At 58.0% G+C, this 23,465-nt stretch overlaps 1 protein-coding gene across 1 annotated transcript in view; it reads right to left on the minus strand.

Moving 5' to 3' along the window:
• Positions 1-1,857: 1,857 nt before the first annotated feature.
• The window catches only part of TPCN1 (two pore segment channel 1), a gene marked incomplete at its 3' end in the record, with an annotated part of 58,184 nt that continues 36,576 nt past the window's right edge, over positions 1,858-23,465 (minus strand). Inside the window, exons 4-27 of the mRNA XM_040443466.1 lie at positions 22,988-23,164; positions 22,487-22,600; positions 21,553-21,683; positions 20,588-20,676; positions 18,805-18,839; positions 18,277-18,335; positions 17,923-18,022; positions 15,893-16,009; positions 15,514-15,638; positions 14,621-14,669; positions 14,021-14,084; positions 12,753-12,797; positions 9,960-10,016; positions 9,825-9,878; positions 9,122-9,194; positions 8,047-8,154; positions 7,140-7,211; positions 6,499-6,588; positions 4,872-4,987; positions 4,061-4,107; positions 3,373-3,441; positions 3,119-3,203; positions 2,188-2,327; positions 1,858-2,067 (exon numbers count right to left, since the gene is read on the minus strand). Of these exons, the coding sequence (XP_040299400.1) occupies positions 1,858-2,067; positions 2,188-2,327; positions 3,119-3,203; positions 3,373-3,441; positions 4,061-4,107; positions 4,872-4,987; positions 6,499-6,588; positions 7,140-7,211; positions 8,047-8,154; positions 9,122-9,194; positions 9,825-9,878; positions 9,960-10,016; positions 12,753-12,797; positions 14,021-14,084; positions 14,621-14,669; positions 15,514-15,638; positions 15,893-16,009; positions 17,923-18,022; positions 18,277-18,335; positions 18,805-18,839; positions 20,588-20,676; positions 21,553-21,683; positions 22,487-22,600; positions 22,988-23,164 (2,226 nt within the window). The remainder of the gene's footprint in view (positions 2,068-2,187; positions 2,328-3,118; positions 3,204-3,372; positions 3,442-4,060; positions 4,108-4,871; positions 4,988-6,498; positions 6,589-7,139; positions 7,212-8,046; positions 8,155-9,121; positions 9,195-9,824; positions 9,879-9,959; positions 10,017-12,752; positions 12,798-14,020; positions 14,085-14,620; positions 14,670-15,513; positions 15,639-15,892; positions 16,010-17,922; positions 18,023-18,276; positions 18,336-18,804; positions 18,840-20,587; positions 20,677-21,552; positions 21,684-22,486; positions 22,601-22,987; positions 23,165-23,465) is intronic.

A 23,465-nucleotide genomic window follows, 5' to 3' on the forward strand; every position in this document is an offset into this window, starting at 1 on the left:
CCCCCCCCCCCCCCCCCCCCCCCCCCCCCCCCCCGCCACGGCACACAGTGGGCAACAGGGGCCTCAGGACGGAGGGGGCGGGGCTGCAAGTCACCCAACAGTGACCGCAGGGGTCCCCTGAGCCCTGGACCTACTGGGAATCCGGAATATGGCCCAAACAGAAAAATTACAGTGAAATCTTTCCCTATTGAGGCGCCTGGGTGGCTCAGTCGGTTTAGCGCCCGACTCTCGATGTCGGCTCAGGTCGTGATCTCGCAGTTCACGAGTTCGAGCCCGGCGTCGGGCTCTGCGTGGATGGTGTGGAGCCTGCTTGGGATTCTCTCTCTCCCTCCCTCTCAAAAGAAAGAAAGAAAGAAATCTTTCCCTTATTAATTAGAGGCTTGCACACCTCCTTGGAAACATTCTCCTTGGCACATATCAACTCTTTAAGAGAAGCCCAGGCACTTAGTAATCATCCTCTGTGAACGTAATCTCTTGTCCTTCACAAAGGGTTCCCCGCTGTCGCCCCTTTTGGGCTTGGCAGGAACGGTGTCCTTGTGAAACACCTGAGAAAAGCGAGGCTCAGAAGTTGCAGAAAAGCCAGGTGAACTGGGTGAAGCACCTCCCCTAACTCCCACGTTGCCTGCGTGCCCTCCAATAAGGCTGTGAAAGCATTTTGGAAAAAAAAAAAACAAAAATGCCACCTGCCTAAGACCGTTGTCATGTCACCCACGGTTTGCAGGGATGGGTATTCAGGTAATCGAGGAATTAAAAAACCTCCCTTAACGTTTTTAAAGAGTCTGAACCACAGAACTTGACGGCTTAAAAAAACACTGAGATGGGCTTCTTCTGTGGCCCAGCACTGGACGGGGGGGGGGGGGGGGCGGAAACTGAGGCGGGGAGTGGACGGACGGGCAGAGGACAAAGGACAAGGCCCGCAGCTGAGCGCGTGCCCCCGTGAAGCCGTCTCCTCTGCTTTGGGCCGGAGATGGCCAAAGCCCCTGTTGGTTTCGCGCCCCCGTGACTCCCGCTTCCTGAGCCGCCACGTGTCTGTTTGCCCCTGGCGTTTTCACCGAGAGCGCGTGACTCAGCTCCGGGGACTGCAGCCTCCCTGCCTTTTGGGCGTGGACACTGGTCATCACCGTCCCAGCGAAAACAGGATTTTCAGCTGCCGGAATGCCAGCAACGCCACTGTCACGCAAGCGGCACGGGAGACTCTCCCCCGAGCCCTGGGCCCCGGAGATGGAACAGAAGGCTTTATATATATATAAAACTTCTCCCTTCTCTTAAGTGAGAACAAAAATAAGACCCCACACGGGCACCTGGGTGGCTCAGTCAGCTAAGCATCCAATGCTTGATTTCAGCTCAGGTCATGATCTCGTGGTTTGTGGGTTCGAGCCTCGCGTCCGGTTCTGTGCTGAGTGTGGAGCCTGCCTGGGATTCTCACTCTCTGCCCCTCCCCTGCTTGTGCGCTCTCTCTCTCTCTCTCTCTCTCTCTCTCTCTCTCAAAATAGATAAACATTACCAAAAACACCAAAAACCAAAAACCCAAACAGCCAAAAGAGCCAAGAGACCCAAGGACACGGCAGAACCCGATGGCCCTGAGGAGAGGCGCCCTGGCCTGCGCAGCACGGCCCCGCACCCCCTCGTGCCCATCTGTCTCCTGCGGGACACGCTGCACCTGCGGTTCTGGCTCAGCACGAGGAAGGGAGGTGACGTCCTGGTGGCCGTGCCGTAGGGAAACAGCACACCACAGCTGCTTGTGCTGGGGGAGGACGGAGGGTTCGCGGTTGAGCCCACATCCCGCCCGACCCTGAGTCCCAGACGCCACTGGCGGCGGCCCCGACGGACGGCCCGATCCCCCCCCCCCACCCTTAGCCAGCGCCGCTCCACACTCGGGGGGGACGGGGCTGGGAGGGCGGCCCCGCCCGGCAGCCGGGAGGCCCACCCCCAGGCAGGAGCCGGCCGGGGCGAGGGCCGAGGCAGCGTGGGCAGGGGCACTCCTACCTGAATCTCCTCTTGGTACATCTTTAGGCTCAGGTCACTTTTGGTCCTCGATCTCCGTCCCAGAAACACCACGGAGTTTTGCTAAAGAAGGGCGGAGGCTTAGGGACTGCCCGAGCCGGCTGGAGGGAAGCACGGTGGGGGAGGGCCTACGCGAAGCTCAAACCCGCCCCCTCCGCTGGAAGCGGCCCTGAGGCTCCTCACCTCGTGTCTCTCCATCTGAGAGAGGACCTTCAGCAGCCGGGTGACGTCCGAGGTGGCTCCTCGCACCTCCCGGTAGAGCTCCAGGACGGCAACCAGCTCCTCTTTGGAGATCTCCGTCTCCAGGGTGATGCCTCCGTCAACTGTGGGAGGGGAGCCGGCGCTGGGAAGGAGCCTGGGGCTCAGAGCCATCCTCCCTGCTGCCCCGGGGAGGGGGAGGGGGCCCCCCCCCCCCCCCCGAGGTTCCCTCTCTGAGGGAAACCGCACACCCCACCCCCTGCCGCGTGGCACTCCCGTCCTGCCCCTTCCCTTCCCTTTGCTGCGGCTGGCAGGACGGCTGGTTGGGCCAGCAGCTTCTAGGGGACAGAGGTTATGGCAGGAGTCTGGGCAAACAGCAACTGATCCCGTGGCCTGAGGGGACAGCGATTCGGAGGCGAGTAATCGGTATGTGGTGGCTCTGGGGGACGGGGCAAGAATGATCAGTACGCGTCAGCCCTGCGCCCGGGAACAGGCGGGCCGGCGACCAGGGCTGCGAGCACCGAAGCTGCGGGAGGAGCCACCGGCGCGACATTTACGCCCCTCAAGTCTAGAACGACACTGTGGACGCAGGTGATGACAAAGAGGGTGACGAGTGTCCGGGAGGCGCAGGGAGGCGGGGCAGAGGGCGGCTGTGCTCACAGGAAGCCTGTCCCTGCTGGGTGATTTTTCTAATCTCAGACACGTAACGTTTTTATTCTAAAAATGAGATCGAGGGCGTTCTTCGGTGGTGACGTGCGTGAAAAATCAGCGTGAATGAGGGATGTCACAGGTCAGCCAGACGGGTATCAGCTGAGCTGCCAGAGGCCCGGACAAGCAGACAGCCAAGAAGCGGACAGTGGGGCAGCCAGCCGGGTGGGCAGCGGGGGCCGCGGGGGCCGCAGCTGCCCGCACAGACCTTCCGAGTCCTGGTTCTTGCGGCTGTAGTTCATTCGGAAGACGAAGGCCTCGAGGATGAAGGCAACGATGATCGTCATCACCACCTGGCGGGGGGGGCAGGGGGTGTGAGCTGCTGTGGGGCCTGCACTCAGCAGAGCCCGTCGATGCCCGTTGCCCGGCCGGGCCCCTCCTCCCCGGGCTGCCACCACCCTGCAGGGGCAGCCGGAGACTCAGAAGTGAAGGGCGAGGGGCGTGCTGGGGCCGGGGACCTACCATGGTCACGATGTAGAAAGTCATGAAGTACAGGCGGCTCCAGTGGGAGGTCTGAGAGGTGACACCTTCCTGGGGACACGGGGAGGCAGCCAGTGAGCAGGCGCCTGGGCGGGGCCGGGTCGCCGTGTACCCGGACCCCTCCGTGGTCCCCCACATGGCCGGCTCTACACAGACCCTGCCTGATTGGCCTTGGGTTGTGGGAGACACAGGAGGGGGACCTCACTGCCCGGGTCTCAGAACTCCTCCGTGCTGCATGAGGCCCGGATGCTCCCCAGGACCGCGGGGTTCAAGACTAACGCGAGCGGTCTGTGCTCTGAGAGGCAGTGGCACTCGGAAGGGTTTAGGGAATGGGAAACAAAAGCCAACCACCCTTGCCACACCACCCCTTGACCGAAGAGCCCCTGCCACAGTGGGGGGAGGACGGAAACCCACAGGCTACTGGGCATCTCCTGGCCGCCAGGGGCTGTACGGGGGGCAGGGATGGAACCCATGTCTAGCAGATGCAGAGGGGTGGCTGCTGGGCCCCAGCCCCGACAGTGGGCTCTCGGCAGAACCCCAACCCTGTGTGACCCAGGACCCCATCGGGGAACACAAGAGCGACGCATCCCGTCCAGGGCCGGGCAAGACCACAGGTGGTCTCAGAGGCTGGTGGGAAGACGCCCCCCCAGGAGCTGACCGAGGTCCTTACCATGATGATGTACCAGTTGTTGACAACCGTGAGCTCGAACAAGGTCACTGCCAAAGGGAAGGGAGGAGGAGGAGTGTTTTGATCAGGCTCGCTTTTTCAAAGTCCGTCTCAGGTGGCCTGTCTCCGCCTCTCCTGGGTACCGTGCACCTAACTGATGGCATCCCACCTGCCAGCTTGGGCTGTGAGTTCCAGAAGTGAGCGCCACCCCCCACCCCCCGACTCCCACCCCACAGGAAGCGCGGCAAACTTGGCCTGTCCCCAAAAGGGCGTGCCTCCTGCCTCAGCTGCCCGTGACCAACCAGGGCTGGGGGTGGATGGTGGGGAAAGAGCAGGCACACCTTGCTCGGTAGAGATCTGGGATGCCCCGAGGGGCTCCCCTTCCTCTTGACCTATGCCCTGCTCCTGCCCGGGCCTCTCCACGGAACCCAGGAGCAGAGCTGTGTGGGCCTGAGCCTGGGTCAGTGCAGGCACCGTGGCAGGTGGGTGTGGCTGCGCCCCACCCTGTGGTGTGGGGTTGTGACGGGGGGTGGGCTCCCCAGCATCGGGCTGTACCCCTTCCGGCAAAGCGCGGGGCTCTTCTGTTCCCAGGAGTGAGACCTGGCGGTGAGTGAGGGCTGGCGTCTGGCCTGGACTGCACCCCTGGGACCGGGCAAACCACAGGCTCCACTGAGGCTCGAGGGGACTCGGGAGAGTGTGGCAAACGGCTGGGGGAGGGGAGGCCTCAGACAGCTCTGCTCCGCCGTGTCTGGGGCCTGCGGTGACAGAGGCGGTGTGCCCCGGGGACTGTCCTGCTTGGGGCCCCTACACTCACCAAAGCTGTTCAGGATGTTGTCAAAATTATTGAGATAATAGTAGCCTTCGTCCACAACAGTCCTGTTGCCCACGGTGTGATTGAGCCAGCGGTAGGCGTCGGCCACTGTGCTGGTACTGGCCAGGGAAGCAGAGGGAAAGTCACAGGGAAATGGGCCACCTCGACAGAGGACGAAAGTCCAAGGTCCGGGCAGGGAGCATCTGTCCCGGCCCAGCCCCCCGCATCCTCGCCCATGTTCCTGGCTCAAGGGAAGCCCTGGGCTCCTCTCACCTGTTGGGCGCTGGTGGGAACCCCTAGGCCTGCCCCCTGCTTTTCTGTGTCCACTTGTCATTTCTCTGCTACCAGCAGCCTTCTCCCTCCCAGCTACCGGAGGGAGAAGCTGGGAAGGGTTCTCCCCAGGCTGGGATCTGCTCTAGAGCCTGTGTGCGGGGTAGTGCGCACGGAGCGGGAGCTCCTCGCCTGGCTGGAGTGCACCGAAAGGTCGTCCCTGTCTGAGAGCTTATTCTCTGCCTTCCTTCCGGTCCTTCATGGCTGATCTGTTAACATTCATGCCAGAAATTCTACACCTCTGGTCCCGGGGCCCCCAGGGAACTTATTCAGCAGGCAGTGCCTTGGTGACGGGGGCAGCATAAAGTTTGGGGCCCCGGGGTGCCTGGGTGTCTCAGTCGGTTGAGCGTCCGACTCTGGCTCACTCAGGTCCCGATCTCACGGTCCGTGGGTTCGAGCCCCGCATCGGGCTCTGCACTGACAGTTTGGAGCCTGGAGCCTGCTTCGGATTCTGTGTCTCCCTGTCTCTCTGCCCCTCCCCTGCTCATGCTCTGTCTCTCTCTGTCTCAAAACGAAATAAAAACATTAAAAAAAAAAAAAAAAAAAGTTTGGGCCCCCTGCTATCGGCCTCTGGTTCTGGGCTCAGCCTGACGCTCGGAAGGGCTACCAGCATCTTAGGAAGGAGTTTGTGCTTGAGGCCTCCCGGGCCAGATTTTAAAGAGAACACTGCAAATCCAGAGTTAATGCTTTCAATGTGGTGGCTTGCAGAAAGGGAGAGGTCGTGGAGGCTGTGCGCTCCACCCCTGTCCCCAGAGGCCTTCCTGCGGGTGTCCACTTGTCTCATGCCAACAGGCCGCCGGAGATGACGTGTCTGCCCAGGCCCCCCCCGGCCGCCCCCCCCCCCCCCCCCCGCGGGGGGCCGGGGGTGGCGGGGGCGCCCCCCCCCCCCCCCCCCCGCCCCGCCCCCAGACAAGTGGGAGGAAGCCACGGGACTCGGGCCCCAAGCCCCAGGCCGCTCCTGGTTCTGCGGCAGCCTGAAGGCCGCCTCAGCCCCAAGGGCGAGGTGACAGAGGCCTGCTTGGGGACAGGGACACCTGCTCACATGTCACTGCTTCAGAGACAGCCCTCTCTGATCCCGGGTCCCTCACTTAGCTACTGCGCTGAACCGAGCCAGTGAAAGCAAGGCCAAGGGATTCCCAGGCCTCGAAAGGGTGTCGCGGCTGGGAGAGGTGTGCCCGAGGCCCCTGAGCTGGGGGCGACCTGCTCAGTGGGGCTGGCTCAGGCCCCCCCCCCCCCCCACCCCGGCAGAGACACAGGCTCCCTGGGGGGCGGGCGGGGCCGGGCCCCGCCGAGCACTCACTTGCAGCAGTTCGGGTAGAGGATGCCGCAGAAGAATTCCATGCCCACGATGGCGAAGGAGTAGTAGAAGATGAGCAGGGTGAGGCCCAGGCTGGGGAGGAGGGTCAGAAGGGACAGGGCGACTTAGGGCCAGGCAGGAGAGCCCAGCGCCTCCGGCGGCCCCGGCGTCCTCAGACCCACTGAGCTGACTGACAGACAGGCATGCCCCTAGCCAGGTTTACCAGCTGGAAAGTGCCTGCAGGGAAGGGGCCTCGTGATTCAGGTCTGGGGTCAAAAACGGCTCGAATCAGGACTCTAGGAACAGATGCCCCTTCACCAGAGATTCACCCCTTACCTGTGAAGGTAGACTCACAGGTGACCCCTTACCTGTGAACGTAGACACAGGCGGTAAGTGAGTTGACAGCTCCCTGCCCTCCCTACTAGATATTTCAGACAGGTCAGAGGAGAGAAGTGGCGCCAGGGAGACGCGTGGTGGCCAACATCTCAGCTCCTTGGAGACCCGTCAGACTCTCCGCGTCAGTCCTTTCCGGGCCTCCCCCCCCCCCCCCCGCCCCCCCCCCCCCACCGACGGCCGCCCAGCCGCCCCCTCGGGGGCACAAGCCTCACGGCGCCTGGCCCTGGAGCCCAGAGGCGGGGCAGTACCTGGCCATGCGCGGCAGCAGCTCAAACATGGTGTCCAGCACGTTGCGGTACCTCTTCTTCAGCTTGAACAACCTGAGGGACGAGAGCAGGTGGCGCTCAGGGGCCGGCACGGCCGCAGCCCCGCTCCTCGACCGGGGGGCCTCTCTGCCCCAGGCCCGGTGGCCCTCGGGGCCCTGGGAAGGGGCAGCGGTGGGGCCGGGACACCAAGGCCGGATGGCCCTCCCCGGAGGGACCCGGAACCCGCCGTGTCCCCCCAGTCTCTCGCTAACGGCGATTTGCCGCGGTTTTCTGTTGGAGCCAGGAGGCTCTGTGAGGGGCAAGGCCTGGCGAGGGACGGGGTGGCAAACCTCGGAAAGAAGGGACCGGAAGCCACGCCCACAGAGGAGCCTGGCGAGGGACGGGTCGTCGGTAAAGGAAGGACGCCCTGCGTGGGGAGGACACGGACGTTCGCCTGACCCCGGCCACCACCCCCGGGGCATGGCCACAGGGTCTTCTAGAGACACTGCCCTGGCCGCCCCCACACCTCCACCTCTCTCCTCCCAGGAAGGCCATGTATGGGGTCGTGCCCCTCGCACCATCAGAGGCCATGGCCTTCTGGTTCATGACTCTGAGCATGTTTGTTTCTGTGGCTACAGCAGATATCACCGCAGGCCGGGTTCACCCAAGCCGCGGGCCACGTTTCTCCTCCACAGTCAGAGGCTACTGGTCCCGGTGACGGGAGGAGACGGGCGGGCCGCACATCCCCACAGGAAGGCGACAGGGGCCTGGTGCCTTCATAGGAGGGTGAGTCTCTGACGCCAGGCTTGCGAACCTTCTGGCTCCTTCCAGCCACTTCCCAAATCAGTCCCAAGGCTTTCCCACCCTCCCCCTGCCCGCCTCTCCCCAGCCCCAGCCCTGTCCCTGTCACCTCAGCAGCTGGAGGGGACGCAGGACCACTATGAAATAAAAGGGCTCCATGTTGAAGGCCAGAGCCAGCAGTCCCAGGAAGGCAAACACGGTCACAGAGAAGTCGAACCTGGGAGGGAGAGGAAGGAGCCACGGACCATTGGGCCTGTCCTGCCCGGAGCCTGCCTCCCTCCCACGGTGCCCCGCTCCCCAGCTCCATTCTCAACGCTCCCTTCCAAGGAGCCCACCCGCCAACCTCAGCAAGAGCAGAGGGTGCCCAGCAGTGGCCCGCAGCCGCACAGCTCAGGAAGCAGCTTCCTGCCGCCTGGGGGTGTCTGAGGCCGGCCTGGCCAGCCCTCCAGGCATAGCACATACAGCAGGGATCAGAAATGCCCAGAACCACCCCCTCTCCCCACCAAAGTCCTGCACTGGTCTAACGCCGTACGTCGGGTTCTATGGGTGACCACCGACCCCGGTGAGGTTATGGAGGAAAAGGGCGGGATTCCCACCTAGAGGCCAGCCAGCCCTGCCCCAGACAGGGCCTCTGTCCTCTGCACACGTGTGTTAAGGCCCTGAAAACAGCAATGGTGCACACGCTACCACTGTTCCTCCTCGACTCCTCTGTTTGTCAAGACTGAGACCTTGTGAAGGATAGCCTGATATCACGGGCGAGTCAACTTAAGTGGGCGGGAGGTGGCCTCTGAGGTCTCCGTGGGGACAGGGACAAGGGCCACTCGGGTCTCGTCACCACCCCCAACCGGCTGCTGCTCCTTCTCTGTCGGTATCGTGGTTTCCATGGGGGAGGCAGGAGCTTCGTCGTCAGGGGTGGGTGTAGGGGCCGAATGACTCAGGAAGAGCCAGCCTAATGCCCCTTAAGACGCCACGTCCCGGAGGAACGGGCCAAGGGACCTGAGAGAGTAAGGCAAGAGCCTGACCCTGGCGTGTCCCGGAGCCACAGACGGAGCTGTACCGGGGACAAAGGCCTCGTCCTGTCCCCGCCCCCTCCTCCTGCCACCGCAGAAAGGTGTGCTGCGGGTGTGTGGGGAGAGGGCCTCTCTTGGTCGCGGACGTGGGGAAGACACACACTCTGCACTCACAGATTCCACCCGGAGGACAGGTACTCAACGGGGCCCAGGCCAGCAACCTTCAGGAACAGCTCCACCCCGTAGACTGTGAACAGAAGGAGGCAGTTAGCAGTGGCCGGAACACAGCCTCTCCCACACCTGCCTTGGCTCCGTCCCCCCCTCTGAGGCTCTTCGGAGGTCTCCAGCCTCTGCGACAGGCCATGTCACACCCACACCACCCCTCCCCCCGGGAGAGGCCCGGCCCAGAGGCTGGTCAACTGGGGCCACCTCCAGACAACCCCCAGAATGGGGCAGGTGAATGGGGCAGGGCGGTGCAGTGCGCCTAAGAGGAGGAGGGGGAATGTCAGGCAGAGCAGGGGGCACCAGGTGGACAAAACAACCTTGGCAGAGGCCCCAGGTAAGAAGGGGCCCCGGGCACGGGGGGGCCGGGGAGCGGGTTGCTGTTCGGGGGGGGGGGCCGCAGGCCGGGGCGAGGGCGGAAGCTGAGCGGGCCCCGGGTGGCCAGGCAGTGTGAGTCACGCCCAGGATGGGGATGGGATCCGGAGGGCGGCGGAGAAGCGCAAAAGAGCTTTGGACGGGGGTGGAACGGGATCAGACTCAACTCCTGCTCCATTCTCCCCAAGCTTCCCTGTTTTCGAGGAGAGCCGCGAGGTCCCAAAGCAAATGAGGGTCCTCCCGGCCCGGCCATTCGGCAAAGCCACCGCCAGAAACCTACTCGTCAGGAAGACGACGTAACTCCAGGGCACGTGCTTGGAGAAGAAGTTCCCACCTGTAAGACAGGAGGCGGGAGCTCAAGCTCAAAGGCACCAGGTGCGCCCACCCGAGGGCCGGTCGCCCAGCCAGGGCTCACCTTTCAGCGTGAAGGTCTCCACGAGGATCCACACCCCGTTGACGGCCACCACCAAGTCTGCAAACAGACAGGCTCGTGACAGGCAGAGGAAGCACAGGCGGGTGTGCGAATCTCTAGCTCACAGCCGCAGCCCCCCCACCCCGGCCACGTTCCCCGGCAGCCCCGGGCGACGCCCCACACGCCCATGTGACAGGGGCTTCTCTCCGCTTCGTGCTTTTATCACGTGAGCTACACCAGCCAGGGGTTTTGCGCAGGAAATAGCTATGGATTCCTAAAAACACCCTCGAGGTCACTGCTGTTGCCAAGTCCGTGTAAGAGGTGTTTGAGTATTAAAATGTTTGCTCTTCCCTAGATTTTAAGAATGGCTCCGTGAGGGGCACCTGGGGGGTCCAGTCGATTAAGCGTCTGACTTCGGCTCAGGTCAGGATCTCACGGTTCGTGGGTTCGAGCCCCACAGGGGGCTCTGTGCTGACCGCTTGGAGCCTGGAGCCTGCTTCGGATTCTGGGTCTCCCTCTCTCTCTGCCCCTCCCCCACTCATTCTCTGTCTCTCTCTGTCTCAAAAATAAATAAACATTAAAAAAATTTTTTTTTAATTAAATAAAAAAGAAAAGAAAAGAAAGGCTACAGGAACCAGTTAGCAAAATTACGCGTTCATTTGATCTTTCACATCGCAATCCCACTTCAAGGGATCCACTCTAGCGAGACACTAGCGAAACCCAAAACAATGTTACCGCAAGCCATTTGCGGGAGAAGTATCTGTGAGGGCAAAAGTCTAGAAATGACCTAAATGACCAACAGGGAACTGGTGGGATCAACTATGACATGTTCGTGAAATGGTGAAGTAGCAACTCTAAAAAGAAATGAGGAACGTCTCTATATATTACAATGGGAAGCAGTCTCCCGAACATGTTTTTAAAAAAGCCGAAAAGGTGGGGAAGAAAGTGTAGCAAGTATGTGACTGTTTATTTAAGACACAGGGAGAGGCACGTATATGCATCTACTTAGAGTTTTTAAAAACTGGAAGAATAAACCAAAATAAAAGGTACCCATTGTGCGGGGGCCGCCCCCGCTTGGCAGGATATAAATGAGACGTCCTTAAATATACTTTGTTTCATAGGTCCGACTTGGAACCACATAGATATTTTACATAAGTATAAAACAAAATGAAAAATAAAATGAAATCAAGAAACCTAAATGTGTCTCCAGTTGGTGACATACCCACATGGGCGGGGGCGGGGAACTACTGTGACCTTGACGCACAATAATCTGAATGTCTATCCCTGGAGTGGCGTACTAGGGTCTGTGTTGTTGGGACAGTGTTGATATCATTTTCTGGAGATGGTTATGAGTCTACCGTGGGGTACAGCAAATGAGTAATTGTGTGAATGGTGCTGGGAAGCAAGATTTTAAGGCTGGAAATCTGGATTTGAAAGAATGAGGAAGTTAAGTAAAAACACGGTAGTCCTGAATTTGAATTAGAAATGTCAGGGGGAGCCTGGGTGGCTCAGTCGGTTGAGTGTCCGACTCCAGCCCAGGTCATGATCTCACGGCTTGTGGGTTCGAGCCCCGCATCGGGCTCTGTGCTGACAGCTCAGAGCCTGGAGCCTGCTTCAGATCCTGTGTCTCCCTCTCTCTCTGCCCCTCCCTCACTCGTGCTCTGTCTCTCTCTTTCAAAAAAATAAACATTAAAAAAAAATTTAATATGGAGAACAAACTGAGTGTTGCTGGAGGGGTTGTGGGAGGGGGGATGGGCTAAATGGGTCAGGGGCATTAAGGAATCTACTCCTGAAATCATTGTTACACTATATGCTAACTAATTTGGATGTAAATTTTAAAAAATAAAAAATAAAAAAATTAATATTAAAAAGTTAAAAAGTTAAAAAAAAAAAGAAAGAAAGAAAGAAAGAAAGAAAGAAAGGAAGAAAGAAAGAAAGAAAGAAATGTCAGGAGAAACTCCGGAACCCTGGATACGGTTTATCTTCAAAGACAAAATCCCATCTCTGTCCATGGAAAGGCCTAGAAATAATAACCAACTCCAAGCAGTAAGCACTTCTAGCATTTCAAACTGTGGTCTCTAAACACCCTTTCCCGCTAAATGGAACCAGAGCTCCTTAGAAAGTCTCAGTTCAAGCAAACCTCCCAACTAGTACTGCCTGAGAGAACTTCCTGTGACAACAGAAATTCCCTTCTCTGTGCTAATTGGTAGTCATCAGCTGTATGTGGTGCTGAGCACTTGAAATGTGGCTACCGTGGCTGGGGAACTGAATTTTTCATTTTAGTTGCTTAAATATAAATAGCCACACATGGCTAGTTGCCACCACATTGGACAACACAAATCTAGATATAGTTACAGGAACCAAGCAACACGGGGAATACACAAAAAGAAGCCCGAAGGCCAAACAGTCCTGTCTCTTCAACTAAATGTCGCAAGAGGGAAAAAGGGGATGGAAGAGAAACCTACAGACTGAGACAGACTTAAGTGGCAGAGCCACTGACCACATCCTGTGGTTCTGAAATCTGTGTCCGAAATCTCCAGGTCTGGGGAGGAGTCGAAGAGCCACAGCGAGGGTACAGACGGACAGAAAGACTGGCCGTGGGGGACCGCTGTTGAAGCCAGGTGACCGTGGATGCTCACGGTGACCGTCATCTCCCCACTTTTATACATGCTTGGAATTTGCTATAATAAAAAGTCAACAGCATGCCTGCAGGGCTAATCTCTTGCCTCTCCACCTTCTGGAACAGTAAAAGACTCAGGCAGGAAGGGGCCCAGAGCTGTGGTATTTCACACTTACACATGAAATACTGGAAGGCCTTGGACTTCACAAGGATATTAATTCCTATTTGAAGAGAATAAATGTTAATAGCGAAATCTTCACGTCCAAGTACACATTCACTACCGCACACTTCACACACGTGAGCAACCAGGGTGTTTAGGCCCAGGGGTGAGGAAGGAACGGTGTGCCGTCAGAGTGACCCCACGCTAGTGCTCAGGCAAGACCACACCGACAACAGCTGCTCTGGGGAGAGCCTGGGCAACCCGGAGCCAGGACGGAGCCTTCACTGCTGCTGGCCTTGACCCTGGACCATTTACTCATCCACTTGAGTGGCTATCATCCCATGGGATGGAAAACCCTCTACAGGATATGGGATAACAGCTGTGCCCCAAGCCCTAGCTGTGGGAGAAGTCACAAAATAGAACATACCCCCTTTACTCTCATTCATAATGGCCCATACCCAGGCCTCAGCCTTTCTGCACGAGAAATGCCCCGTGAGCTAACTGGATCTTTGAAAGTGGCACTCAACTAAGGGGCAACAATAATATGGGCGCTTTGATGTTAAAATTTTGAATTTTATGCTATGCAAGCATGATGTAAGGGATCACATACACCAGCTACGTATCCTGTGAGGAGGATGGTCAGAATACATTATTTGGTAAAAAGGCAGGGTTGGGAACCGAGTCTATAATGTAATCCTACTACCTCTTAAAAAGTACACAGAGGGGCGCCTGGGTGGCTCAGGCGGTTACATGTCCAACTTCGGCTCAGGTCATGATCTCACAGGTTCATGAGTTCGAGCCCCGCATTGGGCTCTGTGCTGACAGTGCACAGCCTGCTTGGGATTCTCTCTCCCTTTCTCTCTGCCCCTGTCCCCACGGGCGCTCCCTCGATCTCAAAATAACTAAATAAAAACATCTTTTTTAGAAAGCGCACAGAAAAATAACCAAACACAGAAGGAAACACATCAGAAAATGAACAGTGGTTACCTCTAGGTGGAAATTTTTCATTTTGTCTGACTTTGTAAATGTTCTTCACTGACTATTCCACAAAGGTCTTTTGGTCTGGTTTTTAAGTTACTGATTTCCTTCCTAGTCCAACACTTATTTGCCTGCTGGGGTAGCCACACTGTCTCTTGTACACACACACACACACACACACACACATTCAGACGCGTACGCACACACATACAGCTTATGAATATGCTCTTAAGATGCTCGTCTGTGGTCTCTGGAAACCTCCATCTGTCCCCAGCTGCCGAGATGTCACATTCAGGCCAACCCTACCTTTGAAGATGAGGAACGCTGTCCTGGGAAGCTCATCGAACCAATGTTCCCTGTTTCTCTTTGCCTGGCCAGGAGACAGGGCCATGGAGACAGGGTGTTAGGACCGGCGACCAGAACCCAGCCCTGGGGGACCAGGACGCCGCTTTCCTTCCCTGCTTCCCCAGCTAACTTGGGGAAGAACAAAAACACTCGGGGATCTAAATGACAACAAAGACTGAGCATTTAAATGGAACCACGCGTGTGCCTTCCTTTTATGTGATGCTGGAAATAACTGCAGGGATCATCATCATCCCATTTCCCAGGTGGGACAAGGCTTGGAAAGGTTCCAACACTTGCCGGATGTCACACAGTAACTAATGCGGTCTACCTGAGATCCAGTGCTCTTAATCGGGAGGCTACAGGGCAAGTGTAAGGGCACACGGATGGCCACCTGTAGCCCTGCAGTTGCGGGGTGGGGAGGCAGGCCGAGAGCCGAGCTGCTCCAGCGGGAAGGAGGGAGTCGGGCCGCCAGTGCGCCCAGCCACCCCCCCCACCCCCCCCACCCCCCCCAGCAATCAGCCCCGCTCCCTCTCTGGTCTTCTGTCTCGTACAAACACTCACCTTCCACTTCAAGGCAGCAACCTCATAGATATCATAAAAGTCCTTCAGGCTGTTGTAAGCCACGTGGAAAAGTAAAAAAAAAAAAAAAAAAAAAAAATTCAGAACCCACTGCCACTGAGTTTCAGGACTCCCTCGTCCACCCGTGGTCACCTTTAAAGGGGCAGGGACACCTGCGACCTTCAGCACCTCAGTGCCCCAGGGACCCTTACCTGCAGGCAGCTGATTTCCTTCCTCTGGGTGCCATGCCCACTGAATCCGCTTGGTCTATACTGACTACTGATGGCTTTAGTCACTAGGATTCTTAGATAGCCAGGGACAGAGCCTCCTCTGGCGGAGGACTGAATGGAACAGCTGGGACTGCGTTCAGCCCAAACAGAGCTCAGCCGCTCGCGTTTCTACAGCTGGCCCGCTTCCTTCCCCGGAAACAAGGGTTCAGATCATCAGCATTCTGGAAGACCAGGACTGCCCACACACATCTCAGGGCCAGTTCTGGAGGTTCTGCCAGGAACCGTGGTCAGAGGGCGTGTGTGTGTGTGTGTGTGTGTGTGTGTGTGTGTGTGTATGTGTGCTCGCCTGGCTCTGTGGCTCCGCTCGAATGGGATTACCCCACCTCACTCAGGACTCGAGAGTGAGTGGCAGAGCCGGACCATTTCACGAGACGATACACTCCTTTTTTGTCACGCCAGCTGGAACTGGGTTTGGGTTGGACTGCCGTTACTTGTGAAAAGAAACCAGATGAACGATGCCATCTACGTGTGTAAGAATCTCTGGGGAGAAAACTAGTCTCTAAGAAGCTTCTTTGCCCACCCACCTCCTGGGGCCCTTGCCCGCCCCAGCTCCCTCGTGTGAACACCTTGTCCAGACACCCCGCCCCACCTGGCGTCCACTCTTACCTGAGCAGAGATGTGTTGCTCTGATTCAGGGCCTTGAAAGTCAGATAGCGCTCCCTGGCACTCATCCGGGGCCTGTAGAAGCGCATCAGGCCTTCAAATTGCCTGTAGGAGACACCGGCGGGCCTCTGCAGGGAGAGGACAGAGGGCCATGCGAACACGGGGAAATACAGAGCCCAGACTGCCCTTCCCTTGGGGTCAGCCACTCCGGACGCCCAGGACAACGAGGGATCCCAGGGCATCTGGCTCTTCCGGGTTTTCCCAGGGGCAGAACTCTTGGTTTCTAAAGCTGCCGGCCCGGCCGTGCTTAGGCGCTACTCTGGGCCAGCGAGAGAGAACAGGGTCTGGTCCTCTCCCCGGCCCCACCCCCACTCCTCCGTACCCGTTGGCTGACGAGCAGGCGGTAGGCATGCTGGATGGCGGTTCGCTTATGCAGCAGCAGAGACTTGAACTTGCGTTTCTCAATGTCATTGAAGGTGTCGAACACCACGGCCAGAAGCTGTGAGGGAAGAACACAGGACCTGGCTCCCCTGCGTGGCGGGGCCTGAAGGAGTCGGGGAGTTCGTCCTCTGCCTCCAGAGGGTGCTCTCCCAGTCACCCCAGAAGGGGGGCTTGAGAGGACCCTCCCACCTGCCCCTCGGGGATACGGGAAGTTAGTCTCCAGGCGTCTGCAGAGGAAGCCACCCGCGGCCACTTGTAAGTCTCCTCTCTTGGGATGCGTGAAGACGTCATTGTATTTCCCCGGTCGCCTGTCTCCACCTAAGCCCACGCCTGGCTGGGCAGTGTTCTAAGGGAAAACAGCTAGAGAAGCGCCCTGGATTCTATACCCAGCCTGATGGCCGGGGAGCCGCTGTCCGCCCCAACCTCAGAGCAAGAAGGAGCATCACGGCACAGGACGGTCCTCCCTCGCCCCCTTGCTCCCTCCCAGTCCCGGTGAGTCACAGCTTCGTGCACAGCCCCAGAAATCCAGGCAGTGAGGTGGCCTGCCCTCCAGGGCACAACAGTGCCGGGCTGCCCAATTCCAGGGCTGGAATGTTTCCGACACAGTCTGTGTCGGGAGGGCGGGATCAGATCTGAAAGAAAGCTTTTTTGGAAACGCTTTCTTTTTCTCTCGAAAATATCTTGAGGGACACTCCCTGGTCTTTTCCATCCCTTCAAATTGGTCCCCCATTTTTTCCTCCTTTAGATCGAGGGAGGGGCAGCAAACTTTTCCTGGAGAGGGACATATAGCAAATGTTCTAGGCTCTGAAGGCCAGATGGTGTCTGTTGAAAGTACTCAACCCTGTAGCCGTGGCATGAAATCAGCCGCAGATGATGCGCAAACAAATGGCCATGGCTGTGCGCCAATAAAACTTTATTTATAGAAATCGGTGGTGGGCTGGCTTTGGCCAGCAGGCTGCAGTTTGCTGACCTGTGCCCTAGATTCTCACAGCTCGAAATATATTACAAATTAAAACAAGTCCGTTACACAGAATATCTTTTTATGATTCTAAACCGACAACAGGATATAAGAACTATACCACATATAAAGATAGATAGGATCTCAAGTTTTTAGGAGACTTCCTAAGTCTGCCCCAGGGGAGGTGCTCTCCATTTCTACCCTGGGCCGGCGGAGGAATGCTCTTCAGAAGTATACAAATAAATACGAGCTTTGATAAAAGCCTCTGCCGACAGTCTGCCATTGACGTGTGGTCTCGACACGGACCTAATGGCCTCATCCTAGGGGCCATCTGCTGATGGGAAGAGGCTTTCTGGTGGCCAGCTGGGCCTCCGCAAACACCTCCAAAGTTCCCAGGGTGCGCGGGGACTTGACGTTCTCCTTAGCAGAATGCGTCCTGGATTGCTTTGCTAATGGTTCCCGATCAATGGGGTGGAAACAGACACGTGGGTGCAGTAAGGGGGAGCGGTTAAGGGCAGATCTCTGGGATCGGACCAGCTCACCTGGCCACCCCGAGCTGTGCAGCTGTGAGCAAGCTGCTTTGTCAGTCTGGCCCTCAGTTTCCTCAGTTACAAGCTGAGGATCATAACAGAACCTCCAGAATTTTTGTGGAAAATCATTTAATCCTCACGTACGGAGCACTCTGCCCGGTGCCTGGCAAAGGCTTCGTTGGTGCCAGCTTTTAGAGTTGTTGTGACACACATTTGCTGGAGAACGAACGGCCCCAGGGCACCCTGACCTAAGGGCTAGCTCCAGGCCTAAGAGCCGCGGCAGTATCATCCCAGGGGTACCCACCGGGAACCAGCTGAACTCAAGTCCCGCCAGGGCGTCTGCCACCACACCACACTTGACCACAGCCTGGGACCCCATCCCGGACGGAGGCCGACAGCGGGCCGGACTTCTCCATTCCCGCGGTGCCCGGCGCTGTGCCGGCTGGAACGGCTGCTCCAGTGGCGCGACGCACGCTCACTCACCAGGTTCATGATGAAGTACAGCTCGATGGAGAGGTAGACGATGAAGAAGACACAGGACCAGGGGTTCCGGGAGTAGGAGGGCATCATCACATCTGGGAAACTGGATTTGCAGAGCATCACCGCAGGGCCCCGCGGCTGCCTTCTCCCTTTCTCCCTTTCTGCCTTGCCAGCCCCACCCCCACCTGCCCCTCCTCTCGTCCGTCCACGTCCACGAGCTTTGAGCTCATTGGGCCACCCCCATCCCTCACAGTGTCCCGAGCACCTGTCTGCCCTCAGGTGTGGGATACTCTTGCTGATAAGAGAAGACCCTGGGGCACCAGCAGAGGGCCCAAGCCAACGCAGAGCCAGACTCACTTGGCTGTGGTCAGAAGGACAAAGAGACTGACGATGCTGTTCTCCAGGGTGCTGAAGTACTGGAGGGAAAGAAGGCAGGCTGTGATGGGCCACCTGGAGTGCCCGCCCTTCCCTTCCCCTCCCCTCGCCCTCCACTCTCCCTCCTCGCAAGGAGTCCTGATGGATGGCAGCGGGGGTGAGCGAATGCGGAGTCCAGCCGCCTCCAGCCTTCTCGAACTCTGCGCTTCTGGCAGAAGCAGACAACCGGTGGGACTGTTTTCCTAGAGAATCACATGTCTGCGCCATCCGTCTGGCGCCCCTCCACTGTCCCTTCACCAAATCTGTTCCAGATCTGATCCCGGAAGCCTGCCTCTCAAGGCAAGGAAAGGGGATTCCCTTTCAGTGCTTAAGGAAGGGACCAGCTCAAGTGTCGTCCCTCAAGGAGCCGTAAGCCGTGCTGAGAAACCTTCCTCATGTGGCCGGCCCCCTTGTCTGCGGGGATAGGCCCCAAATAGAAGAAGAAACAGGATAAACACGGTGACTACTTACGGGGTCCGAAGGATTAGAGGAGAACAAGTAGAAACCTACACGGGGGCAGAAAACACACAGATAAGAAGGGTTAGAGCAGAGGTCCCAAACCCGACATCAAAGGGCTGCACAAATAAATGTAAACGAGTGCTGGGGGCAGAGGGAAAGCATCAGGGAGTGGTGGGGACAGCAGCACTCTGGAGAACACGCGCTCTGTCCAAAGGAGCAGGTGTGATACGTGGCCCAAGAATCAAGTCTGCTGTTTAAAGAGGCTGGATGGGAGCGCCTGGCTGGCTCAGTCGGTTGAGCGTCTGACTTTGGCTCAGGTCACGATCTCACGGCTTGTGAGTTTGAGCCCCGTGTCGGGCTCTGGGCTGACAGCTCGGAGCCTGGAGCCTGCTCTGGATTCTGTGTCTCCCTCTCTCTGCCCCTCCCCTGCTTGTATTCTGTCTCTCTCTCCCTCAAAATAAATAAACATTAAAAAAAAATTTTTTTAATAAATAAATAACCTTAAAAAAAAAAAAGACTGGACGTCCAGCATGTTGAGTAGTTAACAACACTCTGTTGTATATTTGAAAGTTGCTCAGGGAGGTCTTAAAAGTTCTCATCAGAAGAGAAAAAAAAATTTGCAACTGTGTGTGGTGACAGGTGATAACTAGATTTACTGTGGTGGTCCTTTCACATTATACACAAATATTAAATCGTTCTGCTGTGCACCTACAACAAACACAATGTTGTATGTCAATTATACCTCCATTTTTTAAATTAAAAAACCCATTTTTTTCAAGGCTAGAAATCTGTATTTTCATGTAATAAATCTAATTTTCAAATGTCGGCTCAACATTTTCAGACCAAATGAAACTCATCCACAGGCTGGACAATTCCAAGTGACAATTCCAAAGAGATTCCCTTGATATAGCCCAGGGTCCTGGGGTGCGAACACCCTCCCTCCTGGAATGGGCTATTGCCCTGAGTCCTTGAAATCCCGAGTGGGAAAAGGGAAAAGTTCTGCCCTCAAGGTAATTTAGCCCCCTTGGAGCACAAAGGAAGTTCTACAGAGAGTGGGGTGGTCGGGTGGAGGGTCGGAGGCAAAGAGGGAGCCAGTGGCTGATGTGTGAGCGTTCACTACAGTGTGACGTGTAATGGTGAAAATGCACAACAACGGAAGAAACCGCCAAAGAGCAACTTGCAGGAGGCCCCCCCCGCCCCGCACACATCATGTAACCATTTCTATAAAATGTTTGTTTGTTTAAATTTTTTTTTAATGTTCATTCATTTTGAGAGACGGCGGGTGGGGGGGGGTGGGGGGAGAGGGGGAGTGGGGGAGGGCCAGATAGAGAGGGAAACACAGAATCGGAAGTGGGCTCCAGGCCCCGAGCGGTCGGCCCAGAGCCCGACGCGGGGCTCGAACTCACGGACCACGAGATCACGACCTGCGCCGAAGTCGGCCGCCCAACCGGCTGAGCCGTCCAGGCGCCCCATAACATGTTTTGATATGCACAGCAATACCACTTACTTGCTGTTTCAGGAAATATAAAGTATAGCTAGAAAGATACACGTGGCAGTGGTAGGCTTAGGTCGGGGGGGTACCTCTGAGGGGAAGGGACCGGGGGTCATGAAAAGATACAGAGGGGCTTTGCATTTTACTCCTAAGACTTCATTTCCTAAGCCGAAGGTCGTGCGTGTTGCACACGTGTAAAAGCTTCCTGAACTTCTCCAACTGTCAGAGTGAGTTCGTCTTCAACCGCGAATTTGCTCCGGGGGGGGGGGGGGCCATCAGGGCCTCGGGGCGCGGGGAACTCACCAAGGATGGCGAAGATAAGCATGAAGAGGAGCAGCAGCAGGAGAATGTCCATGAAGGGTGGCAGGGATTGGAAGATCTGTCGCAGGTTGCTGGGGAGACAGCAGGGCCGGAGGGGTGAGGCGGGGAGGGGGCGTGGGGCCCAAGTGGGGGGCTGTCTGGGACTCCACGGGCGAGGCGGGGGCCGGGGCTCCCGACTCACACCACACTAAGGCCCGCGGCACCCTGGTTTGTGACGTCACGCTCGGCGTTTTCCCAGGGGACTTCCGCCTGGGGGCGACGGGGAAAAACCGGGCCAGGTACGCCACACACAGCCCCTTCCTCCTGCTTGCGGAGCCCAAGCAGGCAAGGGCCCTGGTGAGTAGTGGGGGGGGAACAGCAGAAGGCCAAGCGCGTGGCCTTGGGCACCGAGCTTCCAGGAGCAGGACGCACAAAGGCATTTCAGGGCCACCTAGTCCTGGGACACTCGTTTCCAGCTTTGGAAACAAGCACGGGCCCGAAGAATGAACTGCCCAGCCTGCTCTCTCTCAGCATCCCAGCCAAGAGACTTTCCAGATGGAGTCTGCAGCACTAAGCTCAACTCCAGGCTAGTGGGCAGGTTTGAGTCCAGCCCCCGGGCTCGGGGAGGGGGTCAGCCTGCTGAGTCACTCAGACTCTGTGCAGTTGCCTGCTTTGAGAGGTCACTGCCGCTGTGTTTGGGCAAATAGTGTGTCCGAGAGAGGAGCCAGCCCCGGGAGGCTGCAAATAAGACGGGAAAGAGCCCCGGACCCGGAGCCAGGAAACCGAAACCCGAGTGGAGGACCGCCTTCTGCCCTGTGCGGGTCCACTTCGAAGGAAGTGAGCGGGCGTGTGTTCTCCCAGCGTGCAGAACTGATCCCATCGCTACTTGACTCGCTGGGTCCTGCTCCACAGGCCCAGAGGTCCGGGCCAGGCCAGGATAGCGACCGTCTCGTCCCCTGGGGCCTTACCGCCGGACGCCGCCGCAGTACCGACAGTCCACGAGGAAAATGCAGCGCAGAGCCCGGGTCACACGCACGTGGGATGTCTGCCGTACCAGCACCACGATGGCCTCGATGAACTGCACCACCAGCACGGAGGTCTGGGGGTGGACGGGCACAGAGCTCCATCAGCTCCTTCTCCAGCCCCTACCTGCACACCACGAACAGAGGGCTGGCAAGATCCTGCCCACTCTGGCCTCGAGAGGCCCTTCCCTTCTCTCCAGCTCTCTCTCAGCACCACCCCCCCAGCCCCCCGACATCGAACAGCCCCTGGACACAAGCCCTCTGGCTGCTGGCACAGATGTATGGCCCCGGGGGGAATGAAGCCCTGCTCCCAGCAGCTCATCGGCCACTCTGCCTGGCCACATGTGCCCACCCTCTGCCTTCAGCCCTCCCCATTCCCACCGGGAAGGCCCCTGATGTCTGCAGGGCATCCTGATGTGCCATTCCTTGGGCACCTTCTCCTGGACGAGCGTGCATGCTTTTTACATGGCAAAGCGCACTCTGACTCATGCCTACTCGCTGCCCGGAAGACAGGTGTATGTTACTGGTTACTGATCCGCGTGGGCTTGGAGGCCAGACAGACCTGGGTTTGAACCCCAAGCCTTTGGGATTTAGATCCCATTCTCGTCTGGCCGGCAGGGTATGAACTAGGAAGAGGAACACATCTCCCGCAAAGGCTGTTGTGCCAATGCCGGGCACACGCTAGGTGCCAAATCACAGTGGCTCCCGTTAGCATCACCCCGACATCCGGGGCGAGGCTCTGCAAGGCTTGGCAAGGACAGGGCCCCAGGGCTGCAGTGCCGAGTGCAGGGCTCGGCCCACGGGGGATTCGGAATTGAACTGAAGATACAGGCCGGAAGCTGACGTGGGAGAAAACGCCGTTCGGACACGGACACATCACCTTGACCATGGTCCGTCTGTGTCGGATGAAGGTGTGGAGGCCCAGCCACCGCAGCTTCATGCAGAGCTCAAAGACAACCACCATCAGGGCGAACAGCTCCAGGGTCGCATGGACCTGCAACCAGGGGGCAGGAGGAGGTGTAGCCCCACCAGGCCCCTGGCCTCCCGGCGGTCACACCCGGCTACCTTTTCCCCTGAGGTTGCAGACGGTGGGCGGGACCGCAGCCAGGTGCACTGCTCCCCTGGAACCAAGGTGTGGCCCACGGCCCTCCATGAGCCAATCAGATGGCGCCCCCCCCCCCCCCCCCGGAAGGTACCAGTAAGCCCAATCACAGAGAGCATTCACTCCAGCAGGGATCCCATGCAAGACTGGCAATCCAATGCTGCTCCCGAGGCCTCTACGATGCCCGCCGCACACACCCGGGCCTCTCTGTTCTAAATCCACCGGGGGCATCTGCTCTACCAGAATGTTCCCTTCCGGGCTGGCCAAGCGGACACTCACGTAAATGCCGAGCCGGAGCGCGGGGACGGCGGGGGCCTCACACAGGGAGAGCAGCAGCAGGAGCAGGGCCGTGGACAGCTCCATCAGGTAGAAAAGGTGGTTGTGTGCGAAGAGGTAGGCCGCCAGCGCTTTGGCGTTCTTGGGGTGGGTGAAGAACTTGTCATTATTCTCGCCTTCCTGAAGGAACGAGAGCAGTGTGGGCAAATGGGCCTCGAGGAGACACAGCACCAAAGAGGTGCCAGGGGCTGGGGGACAAGGAGGGCCCTTGGCAAACGAGCGGAGTGTCGAGCCCGGGATGGAAGCCGATGGGAGACCAAAAGTATTGTCTTCACCAAACTGCACCCCGGTCGGGTCCCTCAAGAGACCGGCTTCTTCCTCAGGACCGCCTGGAAGGATCAAAGAATAAAGAGTCCCCGAGAGAACGAGGACGGAGGCAGCACGTGTGAGCCCCTTAGTGGCCAAATTCCGGCTCTCAGAA

The sequence above is a fragment of the Herpailurus yagouaroundi genome, unplaced genomic scaffold (assembly GCF_014898765.1).
Source record: "Herpailurus yagouaroundi ecotype Mexico unplaced genomic scaffold, PumYag 191, whole genome shotgun sequence".
In the NCBI taxonomy this organism is placed as follows: Eukaryota; Metazoa; Chordata; class Mammalia; order Carnivora; family Felidae; genus Herpailurus; species Herpailurus yagouaroundi.